This window comes from Xyrauchen texanus, chromosome 33, assembly GCF_025860055.1.
Source record: "Xyrauchen texanus isolate HMW12.3.18 chromosome 33, RBS_HiC_50CHRs, whole genome shotgun sequence".
Classification (NCBI taxonomy): Eukaryota; Metazoa; Chordata; class Actinopteri; order Cypriniformes; family Catostomidae; genus Xyrauchen; species Xyrauchen texanus.
The window spans coordinates 38,651,717-38,670,577 of NC_068308.1; the positions used below are offsets into that span (position 1 = coordinate 38,651,717).

The window sequence follows — 18,861 nt, forward strand, 5'->3', positions numbered from 1 at the left end:
CGGTCTGTATGCTGGAATTAACATAACAGAGATGTGGTCTGAGTAGCCGAGGTGGGGGCGGGGCTCCGCCCGGCACGCGCCTGGGATGTTTGTGTAAACAAGATCAAGCGCGTTCGCCCTCTCGTTGCAAAGTCCACATACTGATGGAATTTAGGGAGCACTGTCTTGAGATTTGCATGGTTGAAATCTCCGGCGACAATAAACAGTCCGTCGGGGTGAGCGTTCTGCAGTTCGCTCATAGCCCCATACAGTTCACAGAGCGCTTCCTTAGCGTTACGCTGGGGAATGTAAACTCGGTTATGCAAACAGTGGTGAATTCCCGTGGTAGATAAAAAGGTCTGCATCTAACAGTCACAAGCTCCAACAGCGATGAACAGTAACTAGAGACTAGCATAGAGTTCTTGCACCATTCCGTGTTGATGTAAACACACAAGCCACCACCGCGAGTCTTACCGCGAGAGAGCTGTATTTCTGTCGGCACGAAACGAGGCGAGCCCGTCTAGCTGAATGGCGGCATCCGGAACTCTGTCGCTGAGCCACGTCTCCGTGAAAACAAAGACGCAGCAGTCTCTAAACTCACGCTGCGTAGCCTGCTGGAGTCGGATATAGTCCAGTTTATTGTCCAGGGAGCAAACATTTGAGAGCAGGATAGACGGGAGAGCCGGCCGGCTAGGGTTTGTTTTTAGCCTAGCATGGACCCCCGCCCTCTTTCCGGCTTCCGCTTTCGCACACCGCTTACGACGTCCTCTCCCCGGCCACCGGCATCAGGCGACGCCGAGGGCTGGAGGCCTGGTCTCCGCAGCAAGCCGAGCACGCGTAGCAGCCTCCTGCAGGTCATCATGCAGCTTGGTTTTTGCATGAGTCTTATATTTGAGTAGTGTCTGGCGATGGTAGACACGAACACTGGTTGCTCCGATGTCCATGTGTTGCAAAAGTCGGGCTTTTTTAACAAAAATAGCACCATTGTGGATCCGGAGTGGCCGCTGCGTGCTACCGCGCCGCCATCTTGGATTTTGAGTACACTCATTGTCTTAAATTGTCTTAAATTGCTAGTTCACACACACAAAAATATACGCTGTCCTGTCGCATAACACCTGCCTGTGTTCCATGCAAGAAAAGTAATTTATATGTGTTTGTAAAAACATAAGAGTGAGTAAATGATGACTGAATTTCCTATTTTGGCTACACTATTAATTAAACCTCCAAGCCACACCATCCTACACCCATAGGTGAATTACGGACCGGGCCGAGGGGCTTGCCGTAAATATGAGGGCACCAAAGGTTATACAAGGCCCCCACAACAGGTTCCTGTGACTATGAGGGCCCCCATACCTCTTATAGGACCCTTTTTGAGCTACTCTTGAACCTTCTAACGCCACAAGTATCATATTTGATACATGACTTTCTAAAGCCTCTACATCATTACGATGTGTATGAGATGTCTCCTGGTGATAGTTTCCATGCTCTTCTGGAAGTAGAAGACCTTGTAATATAATTTCCAAAATAGTTGCTTTCATATTTTGATGCACCCATCATTTTTATGTTAAATCTTTGCTGATTTGGATAAAGTAAAATTAGCAATAATATTTATATTGTAACTGATATTTCAAGTTACTGATATTTCATTAGTATTTATTGAATTCAAGCAACATGTGCTAAAAATTTCATTATTTTATAGAAAAAGGGTTTTTATAAAATATTATTTCATATGTTAGGCTTTATATGGATAAGCTTTATTCTTTGTATAAAAGGGCTGTCGAACAAAAACTTGCATTATACTTTTCATTGCTATAACTGCTTGTTTGCCCTACATTACAAAAAATAACTTTGCTTAAGTGGTTGGGAAAAGATAATATTGATGTTTACGGGAGCCTGGGTCGCTCAGCGAGTTTTAATGCTGACTATCACCCCTGGAGTCGTGAGTTTGAATTCAGGGCGTTCAGAGTGACTCCAGCCAGGTCTCCTAGGCAACCAAATTGGCCTGGTTGCTAGGGATGGTAGAGTCACATGGGGTAACCTCCTTGTGGTGGTGATTAGCGGTTCTCGCTCTCAATGGGGAGAGTAGCATGAGCCTCCACATGCTGTGAGTCTCCGCGGTGTCATGCACAACGAGTCACGTGATCAGATGCGCGGATTGACAGTCTCAGAAGTGGAGGCAACTGAGACTTGTCCTCCACCACCCCGAATTGAGGTGAGTAACCGCACCACCATGAGGACCTAATAATTATTAAAAGTAGTGGGAATTGGGTATTCCATACTGGGAGATACAAATTAAAAATAAAAATATTGATATTTACTTTGTGTGGTTCAAAAGTACTGATTAAATATGTGTAAGGTTTGTTAAGACAAGCTATAATGTTGGTCTGACAAAACCTGGTCTGAAAGTTTACATGATGTGTAACAAAGTTTAAAATGTTACTGTCTCTTTAAGAACAGTGACTGTTCAGAGAACCTGTTTCGGTTGAGTGGTTTCTGTACAGTGGCGGCTGCTGGTCTTTCAAAGAGGGGAAGCTCATTTTCGGCCTACATTATAAACTTATTTACCCTATTTTTTGCACTAAATCAATCTTAGGTGTTGATCTGCCCTGCTGTTTAATTCTAATTTTTTCCTCGTAAGGAAGACTTTCAAATGGCTTCGCCAAAATCAGGTCGACAATATTAGCACAGTCTGCCATCATGCGCAGTTTCACCCGTACGACGCTAGCCTAGCCTACTGTATGAATGAATGAATGAATGAACGAACGAACGAACGAACGCTCTAAAACAAAATATATTAAACTTGGTAAAACTGAAACAAGGAATGTGGTGTATAATTGTGTGAAGTGTATTATGCAAATTGACTAGCAATTTCGGCAAACAAATATAAAGAAATAGGTTGCAGCAGTTTGTCTTTCGACTACACTTGAGAAATCCGCGATGGGACTGAGCGCGAAATAGCTTCAGTGACTTCTTATAGTACAGATTCGCTGTCAATCAAAAGGAGATGCAGTCTTTCGACAGATCCTCCAATCATCACACGGAAGCCCGGAGTCCGGGCCAGCCCACTCCTCATTCACCCCCAGAGACGCTGAGCGTCCGTGGGCGGGACATAATCGCAGCATTTATCCAATGACCGTCTATTTTCGGAGCACTGAAAAAAACTGTTCAGAGCAGCCCCATTGAAGTCAATGGACGCTCGGCTTCAACAGGGAAATGCACTGACGCTACGGGAATGTATGAGAAGTAAATCGAGTCAGCCGACCTGCTATATGTAATGTAGCTGATTCTGAACGAACTCGTCTTCGAGATGAACGCATTTTTAGTAAATAAATTGTTTACACAATAGTACATATTTGACCATTATTTTTTCGACATTATAGGGGAAGCTGAGCTTCCCTTGCAGTCTTAAAGAAATCCCCACTGTTTCTGTACCACATCAGTGCTGTGTGTTTGAATTAATCTGACTGTACATAACAGAACAGGTATTAAAAGAGACTTAGATCAAAGAAAATATTGCGTAGACGTCAACTTTAAAAGACAACTGGCCCTGGGGCTCTTGCTAGTTATAATCCGCCCCTGCCTTCATCCTGCATAGATGTGGCAAAATTAGGCCAATAACCATATTAAACAATGCAACCATATTATTAACTCCACCAAACTACCTTAACAGTTTTGCAACCAAATGCCCTCATGCTCTGTATCTCTGCCCACAGCACTGTGTGGGTGTGGCCCCGCCCACTGCCTCAGGCTGTATCATTAGGGGATGGAATGTTTTAATTTCAGAGGGTGTGGCTAAACTCTGTAACTAGTAACTTTGGGCTTGGCTTCAACTTTGAACTGAAGTCGAAGCTCACACAGAAGGAGAGCAGTCATGGGTGATATAGTTCTGATGGCAGACCTGCCAACCTGCAGCATGTGTTCAGACAAACTCAAGGAGATGAATTCAGAGTACTGCAGCTGCAATGTGAAGCCTTCACAGATGGAGAAGACTCAAGTGAATGGGGTCTCTCTGATCAAGACCAAAGAAGACATGGAGAAACAGGAAGAAGGAGAGAAAGACAGTCAGACCACAGAGGAGAGCAAGATTCAGGAAGACCTCCAGGAGTCTGAAGACCCTCAGAAACCTCAAGAGCACCAGGACGTTTTGGAGGACGTGCTGGGACCAGATGATGTGGTGTGTGATGCCTGCATTGACCGCCCGTGTCAGGCCAAGAAGTCGTGCCTGACCTGCCTGGTGTCGTACTGTGAGGCTCACCTGAGGCCGCACCTGGAGAACGTCAAATTTCAGAGCCACAAGCTGGTGGAGCCGCTGCGAGACATCGAGAGACGCACATGTGAGACTCACCACTGTCCACTGGAGCTGTACTGCTGCGCTGATGCGTTGTGTGTGTGTCAGGAGTGTATATTAGAGGTCCATCGTGGACACAACACAGTTGTCATCACTGAAGCACGCAGGAAAATAGAGGTAGGGTCTATAACAACCTACACACCATCACAGCACTTTGTCCCTATTCTATGGAAGCATGTTTCTACCATGTCAAATGAATAATCCAGCACACAAGTCATTAGTTTGAGAGATCATTTCAAAATAATGAAATCTCAAATATTGAGTTAGTATCAATGGGGTAGTGACTCTTGTTTAAAACTAGCCATCTTGGGGCTTTATAAATGTGACAACGGGTACATGGAGGTCTTCTTCAGACTTCAGACAAAGTGATGAATCACATGGTTTCAAAATAAGAGATACGAAATATCTGAGGTATCTTGAAATAATGATGCATCTAAAAAAAATAGAGCTTGTATATCAAAATAAGGAGATATGAACTCAAATGTATGTTTTAAAGGCCCAACAGAAAAGGTCAGATAGATAGCTATGTCATTAAGTTTCCATCAAAGGATTTTTGGTGAAAAAAACGTTTTAGCACATCAAAATAAAGCTGATAGAAACGCACATAATCGCTAAAATGTCACAAATATTTTTCCGTTTAACTCAAGCACATAAACTCTATGTCGGTACATCAAATGTCGCGAAAAACTGGTTTGGAAACACATTTTGTCAATAAAATTGGCATTAACGCAAAAATGTAGAGTCACATGACAGAGCTTGCCCCAATCGTTAGCCTGTGTTACCATGACGACAGTATTGAAAGCCAATTTATTGTACGTGATTATGGATTGATCTTTTCGGCATATAGAGCCGCTCTGCAAACGTGACTATAAACGATCAGAAATGGAAGCGCAGCGTAGTTCTAGCGGGAAGACCAGCAGCTGTACATCATCACATCATTAGCTGGGTAACTCCTAGCCAATCGCACGTAAGCCATTGCTTTATAAGTCCGCTCACAATCTATCACATTGCTGTTTCGGTGTGCTAACACGGCAACCTCCTCCACCCTACCACCACCAGTTGAGCCCTGTCCCGCAGGGGGGTAGGCTTCTCGCCCCTGCCTCCTATCTCTGGCAGGACATGACGGTTCCGGGTACAACTCCCTCGGACTGCCGGACGGGGCCTACGCCAAAGAGAGAGACATTACTTCCTGTTTTACATTTATCAAATAAATGGCATCTCAAACTTCGATCCGCTTTCGGGTCGGAACCGGTGCCAACCTGCGATAGGCGCAACATCAGGAACAATGTACAGTCCTATCAGAAGTGCAACTCCTCCTCTTCTGATTGCTTTTATTTGTTAATTAAAATGACAGTAAGATGTCTCAATAATCTCCCCATTTTACCCAAACTTCAGAGGAAAATCATTAGGGACATCTGAGAGGCGAATTAGCGATAAACACATTTCTGTATGGAAACGGCTTCAGGGCAGATTTCTGTTGCGCTAAACCAAAACCTATGCGACAGGGTGGTATTTTAGGCATGACGTCATCACGCACGCCATTTTTATCCATAAAAGGCCGTTTGAATGGAAACGGGCAGAAGGGGCAAATTTCGGCATTTTCACTTTGTCGATAACAAAACAGCGCAAAAGGTGGATGGAAACAAGGCTAATGTAAATCAATGTTATTTTTGGCCGCTTTGAATGTCAGATTCAAGAAAATCAGGAAGATTTGATCAATTAGAAAAGATGTTGCACTTTAACTCAGAACAGTCTGAAGGCTACCATTGTGTCCTTGAGTAAGACACTTAACTCCAGGTTGCTCCGGGGGGATTGTCCCTGTAATAAGTGCTCTGTAAGTCGCTTTGGATAAAAGCATCTGCCAAATATATAAATGTAAATGTAAATGTGATCAAAAGAAGATCTAAGCGACACACGCTGACCTCTTGTCTCAATACAAAGAATACATATTTTAAAGCTGCGTGTTTTATTGTTGCAAGAAAGTGAGTGGATACTATATTTTCACTTTTTAAAATAATAATATTTGTTATTTGGGATGTATTATTTACTTGCATCAGAAGACCTCACGCGTGACATCATGTCCCGGTCAGTTGCATTGTACGAAAAAATGTGCGTGCTTAAAGTTTAGCGTGACCGCCCCTTTAAGCTGAAATCGCTCCGTTCTTACTGAAATTCGAAACTCTGCCCCCAGTGGCCAAAGCAGTAAGTGCTGTTGGGTGTTTGGCCACATGTGAGCTCCATTTTCTGGGTCTAATGTCCACAGAGGGGCGCCAAAAGCAAGTTATAAAGCAAGTTGTTTTTTTAGGCCGGAAGGCAGTGAAGAGGAATGCGTATTTTATAAACTGAACCCTCCAAGCCATACCCCAAACCTAATCCTAACCATCAGTGGAGTACAAATGTAATGTTAGAGGAACCAATGCAACATCCGAATCACGCCACAGTCGCGCCACAGGGGAATGCAAACACACTTGAGCAGATGCAAAAATGCCTGATGGTAGATGCCGCGTGTCATTGACCGATCTTGGGGTACGGGAACTCTCGGAAACCGCAAGCCGACTTTAAAATGGGGAAACAAATGACTTCCATTTTGAACTTTTAGCTCCATTGTACCTTACAATACAGCACTCAAAAACACAAATGTCTCTTCCTTATGCCACATGAATCTTTTCAATGAAATAAGGAACAGAGCATTTTATCTTCCCTCTTTTGCCACATCGATGCACATTAAAGAATAGATCATTTGTATTTGCAACAGTCCTCATGCTGTGTCTCTGATTCGGATTTAAACGAAAAGGTCACACGTGCACTTATACTGTAACAAAGCCTCATCATTGGGATTGTTTAATCATGAAATAACATGGAGATGCCTAATGAAGGACCATCAACCATTTTTAGTGGTCATTTGCGTTCTGTTCTTTACGTCACTTCATGACGTCTATGTTCAATTACAAAACATCGAGGGCCTGGATAGTTCAGCGAGTATTGACGCTGATTATCACCCTGGGCCGCGAGTTCGAATCCCCAGGGCATGCTGTGTGACTCCAGTCAGGTCTCCTAAGCAACCAAATTGTCCCGGTTGCTAGGGAGGGTAGAGTCACATGGGGTAACCTCCTTGTGGTCGCTATAATGTGGTTCTCGCTCTCGGTGGGGCGCGTGGTGAGTTGTGCGTGGATGCCGCGGAGAATAGGGTGAAGCCTCCACATGCGCTATGTTTCCACGGTAACACGCTAAACAAGCCACGTGATGAGATGCGCGGATTGACGGTCTCAGACGTGGAGGCAACCGAGACTCGTCCTCCGCCACCCGGATTGAGGCGAGTCACTACATCACCACGAGGACTTAAGAGCGCATTGGGAATTGGGCGTTACAAATTGGGGAGAAAATATAAAAAAAAGAAAAAAGAACGAAAGAAAAAACATTTCTGATATTTCTCCCAAGATTGTACAGTGCTTAAGCGTCACATGACCACAAATTCCAGCAAACAAACAACCCACAAACATGCATTAGTAAAGCAGCACAAATGTTGGGTATGTTTTAAAGAGAATGTGACCTTAACCCTAGAGGAAACATATGTTTATGATTATGTAACCACTGAAGAAGCGTTCAACAGGTTTAAAACATTCCCTTTAGGGTTGCTCTTTTCTAAATGATTATTGAACACTGTGTGGTTAACTATGCGGTATATACAAGTCACCTTCTCTGCCATATTGCTGCAGAGTTATTTGCATGCCAAGCAAATAAAAGTGCTTTAATAAGGATGTGTTTCAAAGCAGCCGATGTGAGGTTTTGCAATACTAGCACAGAACTCTGTGACTGTATAACACTGGAAAATCAAGACTTCTTAAAGGGACAGTTCGCCCAAAATTGAAAATTCTCTCATCATTTACTCGCCCTTAAGCCATCCCAGATGTGTATGACTTTCTCTCTTCTGCAGAACACAAATGAAGGTCTTTAGAAGAATCCACATAATGCAAGTGAATAATGACCAAAACTTTGAAGCACAAAAAAGCACACAAAGATAGCATAAAAGTTATCCATCCGATTCCAGTGGTTTAATCGATGTCTTCTGAAGCACGTAAACAATTTTGGTTGAGAACTGACCAAACTATAACTCCTTTTTACTATAAATCTTAACATCAGTAGTTTGATAAATCCAGATGATAAATCAGTCAATATTTTTTTTTTTTATTTATATATTGAAGCGTGCAGCGCATTATAGACTATGGATTTATTTAATAAAATCACAGATTGTGCAGTTTAATAATCACATTAGGCCCATATTGTGATTCCTGTTTTTCTGTCTGCAAATTTAAGACCTCTTTAAATGATAATTAAGACTTTTGTTATAACATTTAAGATATTTAAGACTTTTAATGGCCTTCAATTTTGAAAATTAAACTGAACATTTTAAGACTTGGACCTGCGGGAAGCCTGTTAAAATCATGATCGTGCCTAGTGACCGCAATGGCAAGATGTACAGTGAAAAAGGAGTTAAATTGGGGTCCGTTCACACCCTAAATCGATTAGATCGCATCTGAAGACATGGATTTTACAACTGGATTACTTTTATGCTGCCTTTGTGCTTTTTGGAGCTTCAAGGTTTTGGTCACCATTCCCTTGCATTATGTGGACCTACAGAGCTGATATATTCTTCTAAAAATCTTTGTTTGTGTTCAGCAGAAGAAAGAAACAAAAGGAGATGTTTAGCAGAATGTTCACGCTGCTTTAAACCATACAACGAAAACATACAGTGACCAGGGACTATCAAGCTCCAAAAAGGACACTAAAAACAGTCTTCTGAAACCATATGAAGCTTTTTTTCATTGAAATCAAACCTGGTTTAAATATATATGTGTGAATGTGATTTAATAATGACTTATTTCAGTCTGTTTTATTACTCAAAGCTATATCGTACAACAACAGGAAACTTGGCAAATAGGTTGGGTGTTTTTTTTTTTGTCCTTTCCAGGCAGTCCCTGGTCGCAGTACGCTTTAGTATGGAAAAGAGCTGTGTCAACACTGCGTACACAAACAAGGGTGGATTGTTTGATCTCACTTGTTCATGCGTGTAGAGTTTAGCGAGGTGTGTTCAGTTTCAGAACGTCGATGTGGATCTGATTAAGGCATGTTTAGGGATGTTTAAGGAGTTACGTAACGTGCATACCACAAACAATATTGCCTGACAGCTCTGGTTGACAGAAGTGTCCGTAAACAAGCCAAATACATCTCATTACATTTAAAAGAAGGACTTCCTCTCAGCTGACTTACACAGAACCACTATAGCTCCATTAACCTAAAGACATCTCATTTATGTGCATTGTAGATGCAAGCTAGTTGTTTTTAATGAGTCATTTCTCATCTATTTTCCTACATAAAGTGAGCAAAATTCTAGTAATGCTTGTATTCTGTCCGGTGTGCTCAGGATAGAGCATTAAATGACATCAGATCAGTTTCATATATTCATCAGGACATGTTTATGAGACACAAACTGATAATGCACTCTTTTTCTTTCATCGGTGGACAAACATTCGCCTGTTTGGCAAACGAACAGAGAGGGGTTTTAAGAGTGAAAGACGTGTTAAACTCAGATGTCTCTGGAGAGTCGAGGTGTCCTGAGATTATCAGGTTCACAGGGTGGAGAAACACACATTGTGATTTGAGACTTAAAAGCAAACTCAAAGCTCTTCTGTTTGGGATGGTCCCTCTAGTAAACCAACACACGGAACAAAAGTAACAAAAGCTTCTGGAACATGAGCCGTGTGCTCAATAGAGGAAATCTGGGTTTGTCTGAACTTGCCTGTGGAATGCAAAGAAAAATACTGAAAGACAATACCATGGAGATCCTCTCCGATTGCCCACTAGTCCACAGAGATGCTGGCTTCAAGTTATTTAGCATAATGCGCAAAATGTGCAAAATGTGCAAAATGTGCATGTGCACCAACTTTTAGAGTGGAATAATATGTATAAGTGAAGGATGAGTAATAGTGATGCTTGTCCTTATCAAACACCACTAATGAGACTCTCGAAACTGTATTTCTGTGTCAATAAATGTGACATTTTAAAATAATAAGAAATTGGCTTTTTGCTGTAATCATGTATCACAAACATGCTGTGTGTTTACAGAGAGAGCTTCAGGACAAACAGACAGAAATGGTGAAGATGGTCACAGCAGCTGATAACGCCATTAACAAACTACAAGTCAACGCTGTGTCTATTGAGGTAACACACAGAATTAATTACCTATTGTACTTCTATAATGTGCCATATTTCTGAGTGAAACAGTATATAAAAAGAGGGAAACAAATGTAACCTTTTTTGAGCCACAGCAAATTGATTGGATGGTGAAAAGTGGTCTCTATGTTGGTACACCGTACCGTCAGTGGCACACAAATTACATCACAGTACCGGCAGCATTTATAAGATTTGAACTATTAATCATGAACATTTAACATGGGTTGGATCTGTTGAACACATGCCACAATGATTAAATAACGGTAAACGAGCCAGAGCCAACGCCTGTCATGGTTGATGAGCCAGAGCCAACGCCTGTAGCCTCGACCGTCCCAGAGCCAACGCCTGTAGCCTCGACCGTCCCAGAGCCAACGCCTCTAGCCTCGACCGTCCCAGAGCCAACTGGCTCCTCCCAGGCCTCCTGACCCTATCCCTGCCCTGTGGCCGCCTCCCAGGCCTCCTTACCCTATCCCTGCCCTGTGGCCACCTCCCAGGCCTCCTGACCCTATCCCTGCCCTGTGGCCGCCTCCCAGGCCTCCTGACCCTGTCCTTGCCCTGTGGCTGCCTCCCAGGCCTCCTGACCCTATCCCTGCCCTGTGGCCGCCTCCCAGGCCTCCTTACCCTATCCCTGCCCTGTGGCCGCCTCCCAGGCCTCCTGACCCTATCCCTGCCCTGTGGCTGCCTCCCAGGCCTCCTGACCCTGTCCTTGCCCTGTAGCCGCCTCCCAGGCCTCCTGACCCTGTCCTTGCCCTGTGGCCGCCTCCCAGGCCTCCTGACCCTGTCCTTGCCCTGTGGCCGCCTCCCAGGCCTCCTGACCCTATCCCTGCCCTGTAGCCGCCTCCCAGGCCTCCTGACCCTGTCCTTGCCCTGTGGCCGCCTCCCAGGCCTCCTGACCCTGTCCCTGCCCTGTAGCCTCCCAGGCCTCCTGACCCTGTCCTTGCCCTGTGGCCGCCTCCCAGGCCTCCTGACCCTGTCCTTGCCCTGTGGCCGCCTCCCAGGCCTCCTGACCCTGTCCTTGCCCTGTGGCCGCCTCCCAGGCCTCCTGACCCTATCCCTGCCCTGTAGCCGCCTCCCAGGCCTCCTGAACCTGTCCTTGCCCTGTGGCCGCCTCCCAGGCCTCCTGACCCTGTCCTTGCCCTGTGGCCGCCTCCCAGGCCTCCTGACCCTGTCCCTGTCCTGTAGTCACCTCCCTGGCCTTCTGATCATCCGCAGACTGATCATGCGTGAATTAAGTAAATTATGTTGACTTTTGAGGAAATATATGTTGAGGATATGACTGATTTGTTAAAGGTCTAAATCCTCTGGAGCAAATACTTAAAAAAGTACAACAAGATAGATTTTGTCAACTTGTTTTTTTTTTCAGCTGAAATTACACCTTGCAAAGGAACAACCCTTTTCCTCTTGTTAAAACTTTATCAGATGAAACTCAAAGGTCAAGGATTACTGTGTTGACACAACTGATCTCACCACATGCTGAGACTTAAATTACCTTCTTTCACTCAGAAATGTCCGATATATTGCACAATCTCTCTGTCTTGACCTGCAGGCGTCTGTGAAAGAGGTGCATGGCGTGATCGATGAGCAGTTCAATGTTCTGCTGGGGGCCGTGGAGCAGGTGAAGAAGGAGGTGAGCGAGATCTTGGAGGTGGAAGAGCGTCAGGCGCTGCAACAGGCCGAAGGAATCCGAGTTCATCTGGAACAACGCTGTACTGACCTGAAGAAAACACAGACACAGATAGAGAAAATCACCAAGAACAAAAATGACATTGACTTCCTGCAGGTATGACTTCAATTCATGGCCTCGAATTATCTCCGACATATCTCTGACAGGTGAAGTGTCGTTTTTGTCGATACTCTCAACTAATACTCTATCCTAAGTTTAGCATTCAGAGTTAGCTATAGGTAAGCCATTCACAGGTTAAATAGATACAGTATGAAATAAAGCAATTCTTTTTTTGTTTTCAGGAGTATTCAGAGTGGAAAAAGGAAGCGACTGACGTGTCTTTACCTGGTGTTTATATCGGCCTCATAGATCGACTTCAGTCCTTCAGCCGCATCATCACGCAATCCACAAAAGAGATGTGCGATAACCTGCTCACCTCATATACCAATAAACTTAAAGGCACCAGCAAAAACGGTCAGCATGTGTACACACACCAGCGCAAATAATAAACATCTGCCACCAAACCACCACATTTCAGAAAAATAAACCACAACATTGTTGTTTAAAGCACTGTGTAATGTTGCGGTAACACTTTACAATACGGGTGCATTAATAAGCATTAATTAATGCTTAACTAATGCACAGATAATATTGAGTTAATGTATGACTCATGATTAGCTAAGCCATTCAATAATGATTGCCACATCACTAATAAAGAGTCTGTCTGATTAATGAATTGCCATTAATTAAATGTGTCATCATGGATTAATTCCCTATCAACTTATAATATGAACTAATAGTGTTAATTAGTGTTAATTACCACAAAAGGCCGAAGCCATGTATTTGTACTTCCACCCAATACAGGTACACTAATATGCATTAATACATGCTTAATTACTGCATAATTACTGAGCAATCATGTGTTAATTACATCAGACAGATGTATTAATCAGACAGACTCTTTATTAGTTGCTGATGCAGCAATCATTAATTAATGGCTTAGTTAATCATGAGTCACACATTAACTCAATATTATCTGTGCATTATTTAAGCATGAATTCATGCATATTAATGCACCTATATTGTAAAGTGTTATCAATGTTGCTTATTGCTAATATCTTGTTCCAATGCACAGATAATGTGGGCATAAAGACGAAGGTTTATTCCATTAATGCTGCAAAACAGAACATGAACATGCCTAACCCGAAGACCAGAGATGACTTCCTTAAATGTGAGTATTCACAACAGCAAACAAATTCCATCATCTCATTCCCAAATACTCTTAATTTGATGTTGTTTAACTATGGTACAACAAAGGTAATTCAAGGTCCATCAGAGTGTAAATTAAGGCGAAGTGTGTAATTTGTATTTGTTAAAATACTGTCTCCTATCCCAATATGTAAAAAGAACTCTATAAGATTTGTAACGTTTATTGGCCCAAAAGTGTAAACACTGTGACAGCCATCAGTCGGCGTAATTCCAACATAATCTTTAAAAAAAAAGGGGGGTCAAACCATGATCCCAAGCAAAAGAGCTCTGCAGCAACTGCAGAGTTGAAGCAATTGAGTCACTCTCTCGACACTCTAAAACTACTTGTATATCAGAATTAGGGCTGTCGATTTAACGCGTTAATTCAGTGCGATTAATTTGACTAAAAATAACACGTTAAAAAAATTTACGCAATTAATCTCAATGCCCACGGACCATAATAAGGAAGATTCCTGAGAAATGCAAGCTTGTAGTACCACCTGTTTACTCCAGGGGGCAGTAAGTGAAACTTCAGCTGTATGAGCAACACACAGTTTATACAGTGAAGAAACACTTCAGCAGAACAACACAAACATGTGTTACATTCTTGCGTTCAAAACACTTGATGGAGCACAAATCTGAACTAAGGGATCTCAAGATGTGTTTAAAGATTGAGTATTAAACTATATTTAACTTGACACAGTGAACTAAACATTTTATGTTTATAACGCAACGCACCCGAGACGCTACACAAGCATGTCTGAAGCAGGTGTACATTGACGGATCCTTAAACAAGCCCTCATAATAAATCTCCAACTGATTGATAAATTCACTTGTGTAATGGATTACTGTAAACTGTGTCAATGATTGACTTATGATCAATAATATGGTAGTAAACAAATACATTGTATTCTAAAGCTGCTTTTTATATCGTCTTATCAATGATGAACTCTTCTGCTACAGGAATGTAATGCATTTTAATTATCTGAATATTTGTTATATGAGGGGCAGTGGTGGCTCGGTGGTTGATGCTCAGGGTTACTGACCACCAAGATGCCACTGTTGGGCCCTTGAGCAAGGCACTTAACTCCAGGTTGCTCCGGGGGGGATTGTCCCTGTAATAAGTGCACTGTAAGTCGCTTTGGATAAAAGCATCTGCCAAATGCATAAATGTAAATGTAAATATGAGGGGCTTTCTCAGCAAATATTTGTATATGCGATTAAATGTGATTAATTGCGATTATATAGCAATTAATGCTATATAAAAATTTAATTTACGTCATTTGCGATGCTTCATGGGATGCTTTCTTTTTTCTACTCTAGACATCTGCTCTATATTTAGATCTGGTTTACTTGAAATGTAGTATTGTGGTACTGCTAATACTGCTGGCTCCTGTACGATAAATAGTTTTTTTGGTTTCCTAATTGCTATGGATAAAAGTGTCTATTAAATCACTGAATTAGGGATGGGCATTTTCAAATAATTTTGTAGTTGAGAACTCAAACCCACAAAAAAATATTTAATCAATTACTTGTAAATTAAAATGTAAGTAAAAAATAACAAGTATGATGCATTAGTGAAATGTATATTATGTTTTATTCACAAACAATATCAAATACGGAATCAAAGTAAGATAACTTCAACAAACTAACCTTTTCTTTTTGGAAGAAAATCAAATGACCAATATGTATTAATAAAAATGAGGGAAAATATTAAATAACAGCAAAAACAATTGCACTCACCCGGAGCTTACATAGAAACCAATACTGTTAGAGTAATAAATAGGGTAATAGACATATATAGGTGTACATCACATTTATATCATTTCACATGTTATTTTTCCAGAAATCTAGTGGTGAAAGTTGGCTTTTTAAAATGCGTTTTTTTCAAATTCCCAATTTGGAATGCCCAATTCTCAATTAGCTCTAAGTCCTCATGGTGGCGTAGTGACTCGCCTCAATCCAGGTGGCGGAGGATGAATCTCAGTTGCCTCCGCGTCTGGGAAAGTCAACCTGCGCATCTTATCACGTGATTTGTTGAGCGCGTTACCGCAGAGATATAGCACGTGTGGAGACTTCACGCCATCCACCGTGGCATCAACACACAACTCACCACGCGCCCCCACCAAGAGCGAACCACATTATAGCGATCACGAGGAGGTTACCCCATGTGACTCTACCCTCCCTAGCAACCGGGCCAATTTGGTTGCTTAGGAGACCTGGCTGGAGTCACTCAGCACAACTCAAAATAACAAACTCCAGGGGTGGTAGCAAGCGTTCTGTCTGTATTTAAAGATTTAACGCACATACACCCAAACTGGTCTGATAAGCTTCAGAGTTTCTTGTACCGCTTCGCATTTTCTTTCCACCATAAAAGCAGATCCTCTTCTATTGGTTTGCATGACTTCAAAATTAACAGAAGTCAATAAAGATCCTTCTCTCATCCAACATCTCGATGACACACAGCCACAGCGCCAATGTAACTCAATATTATTGCAAGATTAAAGAAGGAAAGTGAAGTATAATGGCAGGCAAATGCGCAAAGGAAAATCAATTTGCAATGTTCGAGTAGTGTTTTTAATAGTTGACTAGCTGGTGCAGAACAAGTATTCAATTAGTCGATTACGTACACATCCCTATTTAAACCTAATGTCTATTCTCTTTCATAGATGCCACGCCACTGTGCTTTGACGCAGATACAGCGCATCAGTTTCTTCGTCTCACAGAAGAGAAAAAGAAGGTCACAAACACGACACCATGGCAGCACAGCTATCCTGACGTCCCTGTGCGCTTCCAGCACTTGCGACAGGTGCTGACGGTGGAAAGCTTCTACCTAGGCCGTCATTATTTCGAGGTGGATATGCGAGGAGAAGGAACGCACGTCGGCTTGACGTACAAGAGCATCGACCGCAAGGGTTCTGAGAGCAACAGCAGCATCTCGGGGAATAACTTCTCCTGGTGCCTGCAGTGGAACGGCCGGAGCTTCTCCGCATGGCACAGTGATGTGGAGACGCCGCTCGGCGTCCAGAAAGTGTCACGGATCGGCGTGTATGTGGACTACCCTTCTGGCAAGCTGGCGTTCTATGATGTGGAGAATAGCATGGCCCTCATCCACCAGTTCCAGGCAGAGTTTCTCGAGCCGCTCTACCCAGCGTTCTGGCTTCCCAAGAAGGAGAACGTTGTGGTTTTGGTGGAGCCTGGAGGAGGGCTATCTCAGACAACCCCGTCTCCTGTTTCCTCTCCTCCATAAACCCCAAGATGTGTCATACAGGGCTGGACTGGTAATACCGGGCATTTTCCCGGTGCCCCAACGCACTTTGGGGCCAAACAGGGGCGGACTGGCGATCGTAAGAACAGAACGGGCCGGTTGGTTGGCCACGAAACGGACCGAATGGGCCGCGATAAGCTAAAATGAGCCGCCGCGTTCCACAAAACGGCATTGCGACCCCCCCCCTCCCCCTCAACAACTTTTGGGCCAGTCCCGGGCCGATTTCTCTTCCCAGTCCAGCCCTGGTGTCATATTGTATATAGGTCATTCCTGCCATGCAGTACATTTCATGTCCTCATATGTCTCAATGTTTTGGATAAAATATTATACTCACTATTTTGAAAGATGTTCGCTAAAATTACAAGAATTGGTACGATAATAATATCCCAATTTCACAGGTTAAAAAAAAAGATAAATATTACCTTTAAGTTAACGCAACTTTAACTTGCAACTTTCGCTCTTTTTTATTGACTTGCTATTCTGTATCTAATAATCAAGATATAATTGATATATTTTAAGAACCTGCACTTGACCAGGGCAACACTTCTGTAGAAATACTTTAAAGTAACAGATGCTGCCTTTATGTGTCTAAGCATAGTGTTGCACAAGAGACCAAACCCAGATGACGTAGCTGAAGATTATGGTGCCGTTCATTAGGGTTGCTCATGGGTATGAGTGTCTTTACTGTCTGTATGCTGCTGTTACTATTTGTTCCTCTTTACATCATCAACAAAAGAAACATCATGTGTCTATGCAAATAAAAACTGCAATTGCAACGGAGAGATGTGGGTTTTTCTTCCTGTGTTTTGTTAAAGTGTGCCACAACCGGTTCCATCAGTATAGATATAATGTTAGAAAGTGTAACGTAATGAGGTAATGTCTGAGAAGGTTCCTTACATGACTGATGCTTGTTCTTTAAACATTTATATTAAGAATGGATTTCAAAACCGAATCAATGCATTCACGTCTGTAACAAATAAAACTCTTACTGCATGCAGGTGTCATTTTTGTAATGACATAGTGAGTAATTATAATATCATATAAACATGAGTTTTCCCAAGAAATGCATATGATGGCACATTTTATAGTATTTGTCTACAAAACTAACGTCAGGCATTTGAGCATATTAGATCACGAAGTTATTAAGATAAAGGTAAAGTGGGCCATCAGGTGCCCTGCGATGGACTGGCGACCTGTCCAGGGTGTCCCCCGCCTTTCGCCCAATGTTAGCTGGGATAGGCTCCAGCCCCCCGCGACCCTGTACACAGGATAAGCGGTTGACGATGGATGGATGGATGGGCCATCAGGTGAAATGGACCAGATAAGGTTGGAGTCTCTTAGTTTTTAGGATAAACTATCCAGTCACTCCAAACTATTTTTAAACGGTTACCAGTATTTGAAGGGCAAATCATTTTTACAAAGGGTGGATTGGAAAAATCTGTGTGATACAACCGTCAGTTCTTGTGTGAACGCACTAATGTACTTACGTTGTCACGCGAGAGGCTGCATGATCTCGTCCTCTCATGAACGTGCATTGGAGAGCAACCAGAAGTGAACGTTAATAGTAAAAGAGGACTTCAATAGTGATCTGTTTCTCACCCAGACCTATCATATCGCTTCTGAAGAGATGGATTTAACCACTGGAGTCATTTGAATTACTATTATGCTGCCTTTATATGCTTTTTGGAGCTGGAATGTTCTGGTCACCATTCACTTGCATTGTACGGACCTACAGAGCTGAGATATTCTTCTAAAAATCTTAATTTGTGTTCTGCTGATGAAAGAAAGTCATACACATCTGCGATGGCACGAGGGTGAGTGAATGATGAGAGAATTTTCATTTTTAGGTGAACTGTCCCTTTTTAGGGAAGAATATCTCAGCTCTGAAGATCCATACAGTGTAAGTGAATGGTGACCAGACCTTTCCAGCTCCAAAAAGAATATAAAGGCAGCATAAAAGTAATCCAAACGACTCCAGTGGGTGAGAAACAGATCAATATTTCAATCTTTTTTTTTTTTTACTATAAATTTCCACTTTCACTTTTAGAATGTGAAAGTAAAGGTGGAGATTTATAGTAAAAGAGGACTTCAATAGTGATCTGTTTCTCACTCAGACCTATCATA

At 42.6% G+C, this 18,861-nt stretch overlaps 1 protein-coding gene across 1 annotated transcript; it reads left to right on the forward strand.

Annotated features, from left to right (window-relative positions):
• Window positions 1-3,827: 3,827 nt before the first annotated feature.
• LOC127626639 (tripartite motif-containing protein 16-like protein) lies at window positions 3,828-17,732 on the forward strand. Its single transcript, XM_052102586.1, has 6 exons — window positions 3,828-4,444; window positions 10,451-10,546; window positions 12,105-12,338; window positions 12,524-12,695; window positions 13,357-13,452; window positions 16,139-17,732. The coding sequence occupies exons 1-6, from the start codon at window positions 3,851-3,853 to the stop codon at window positions 16,717-16,719; spliced, it is 1,773 nt and encodes a 590-aa protein (XP_051958546.1). The 5' UTR covers window positions 3,828-3,850; the 3' UTR covers window positions 16,720-17,732.
• Window positions 17,733-18,861: the final 1,129 nt, after the last annotated feature.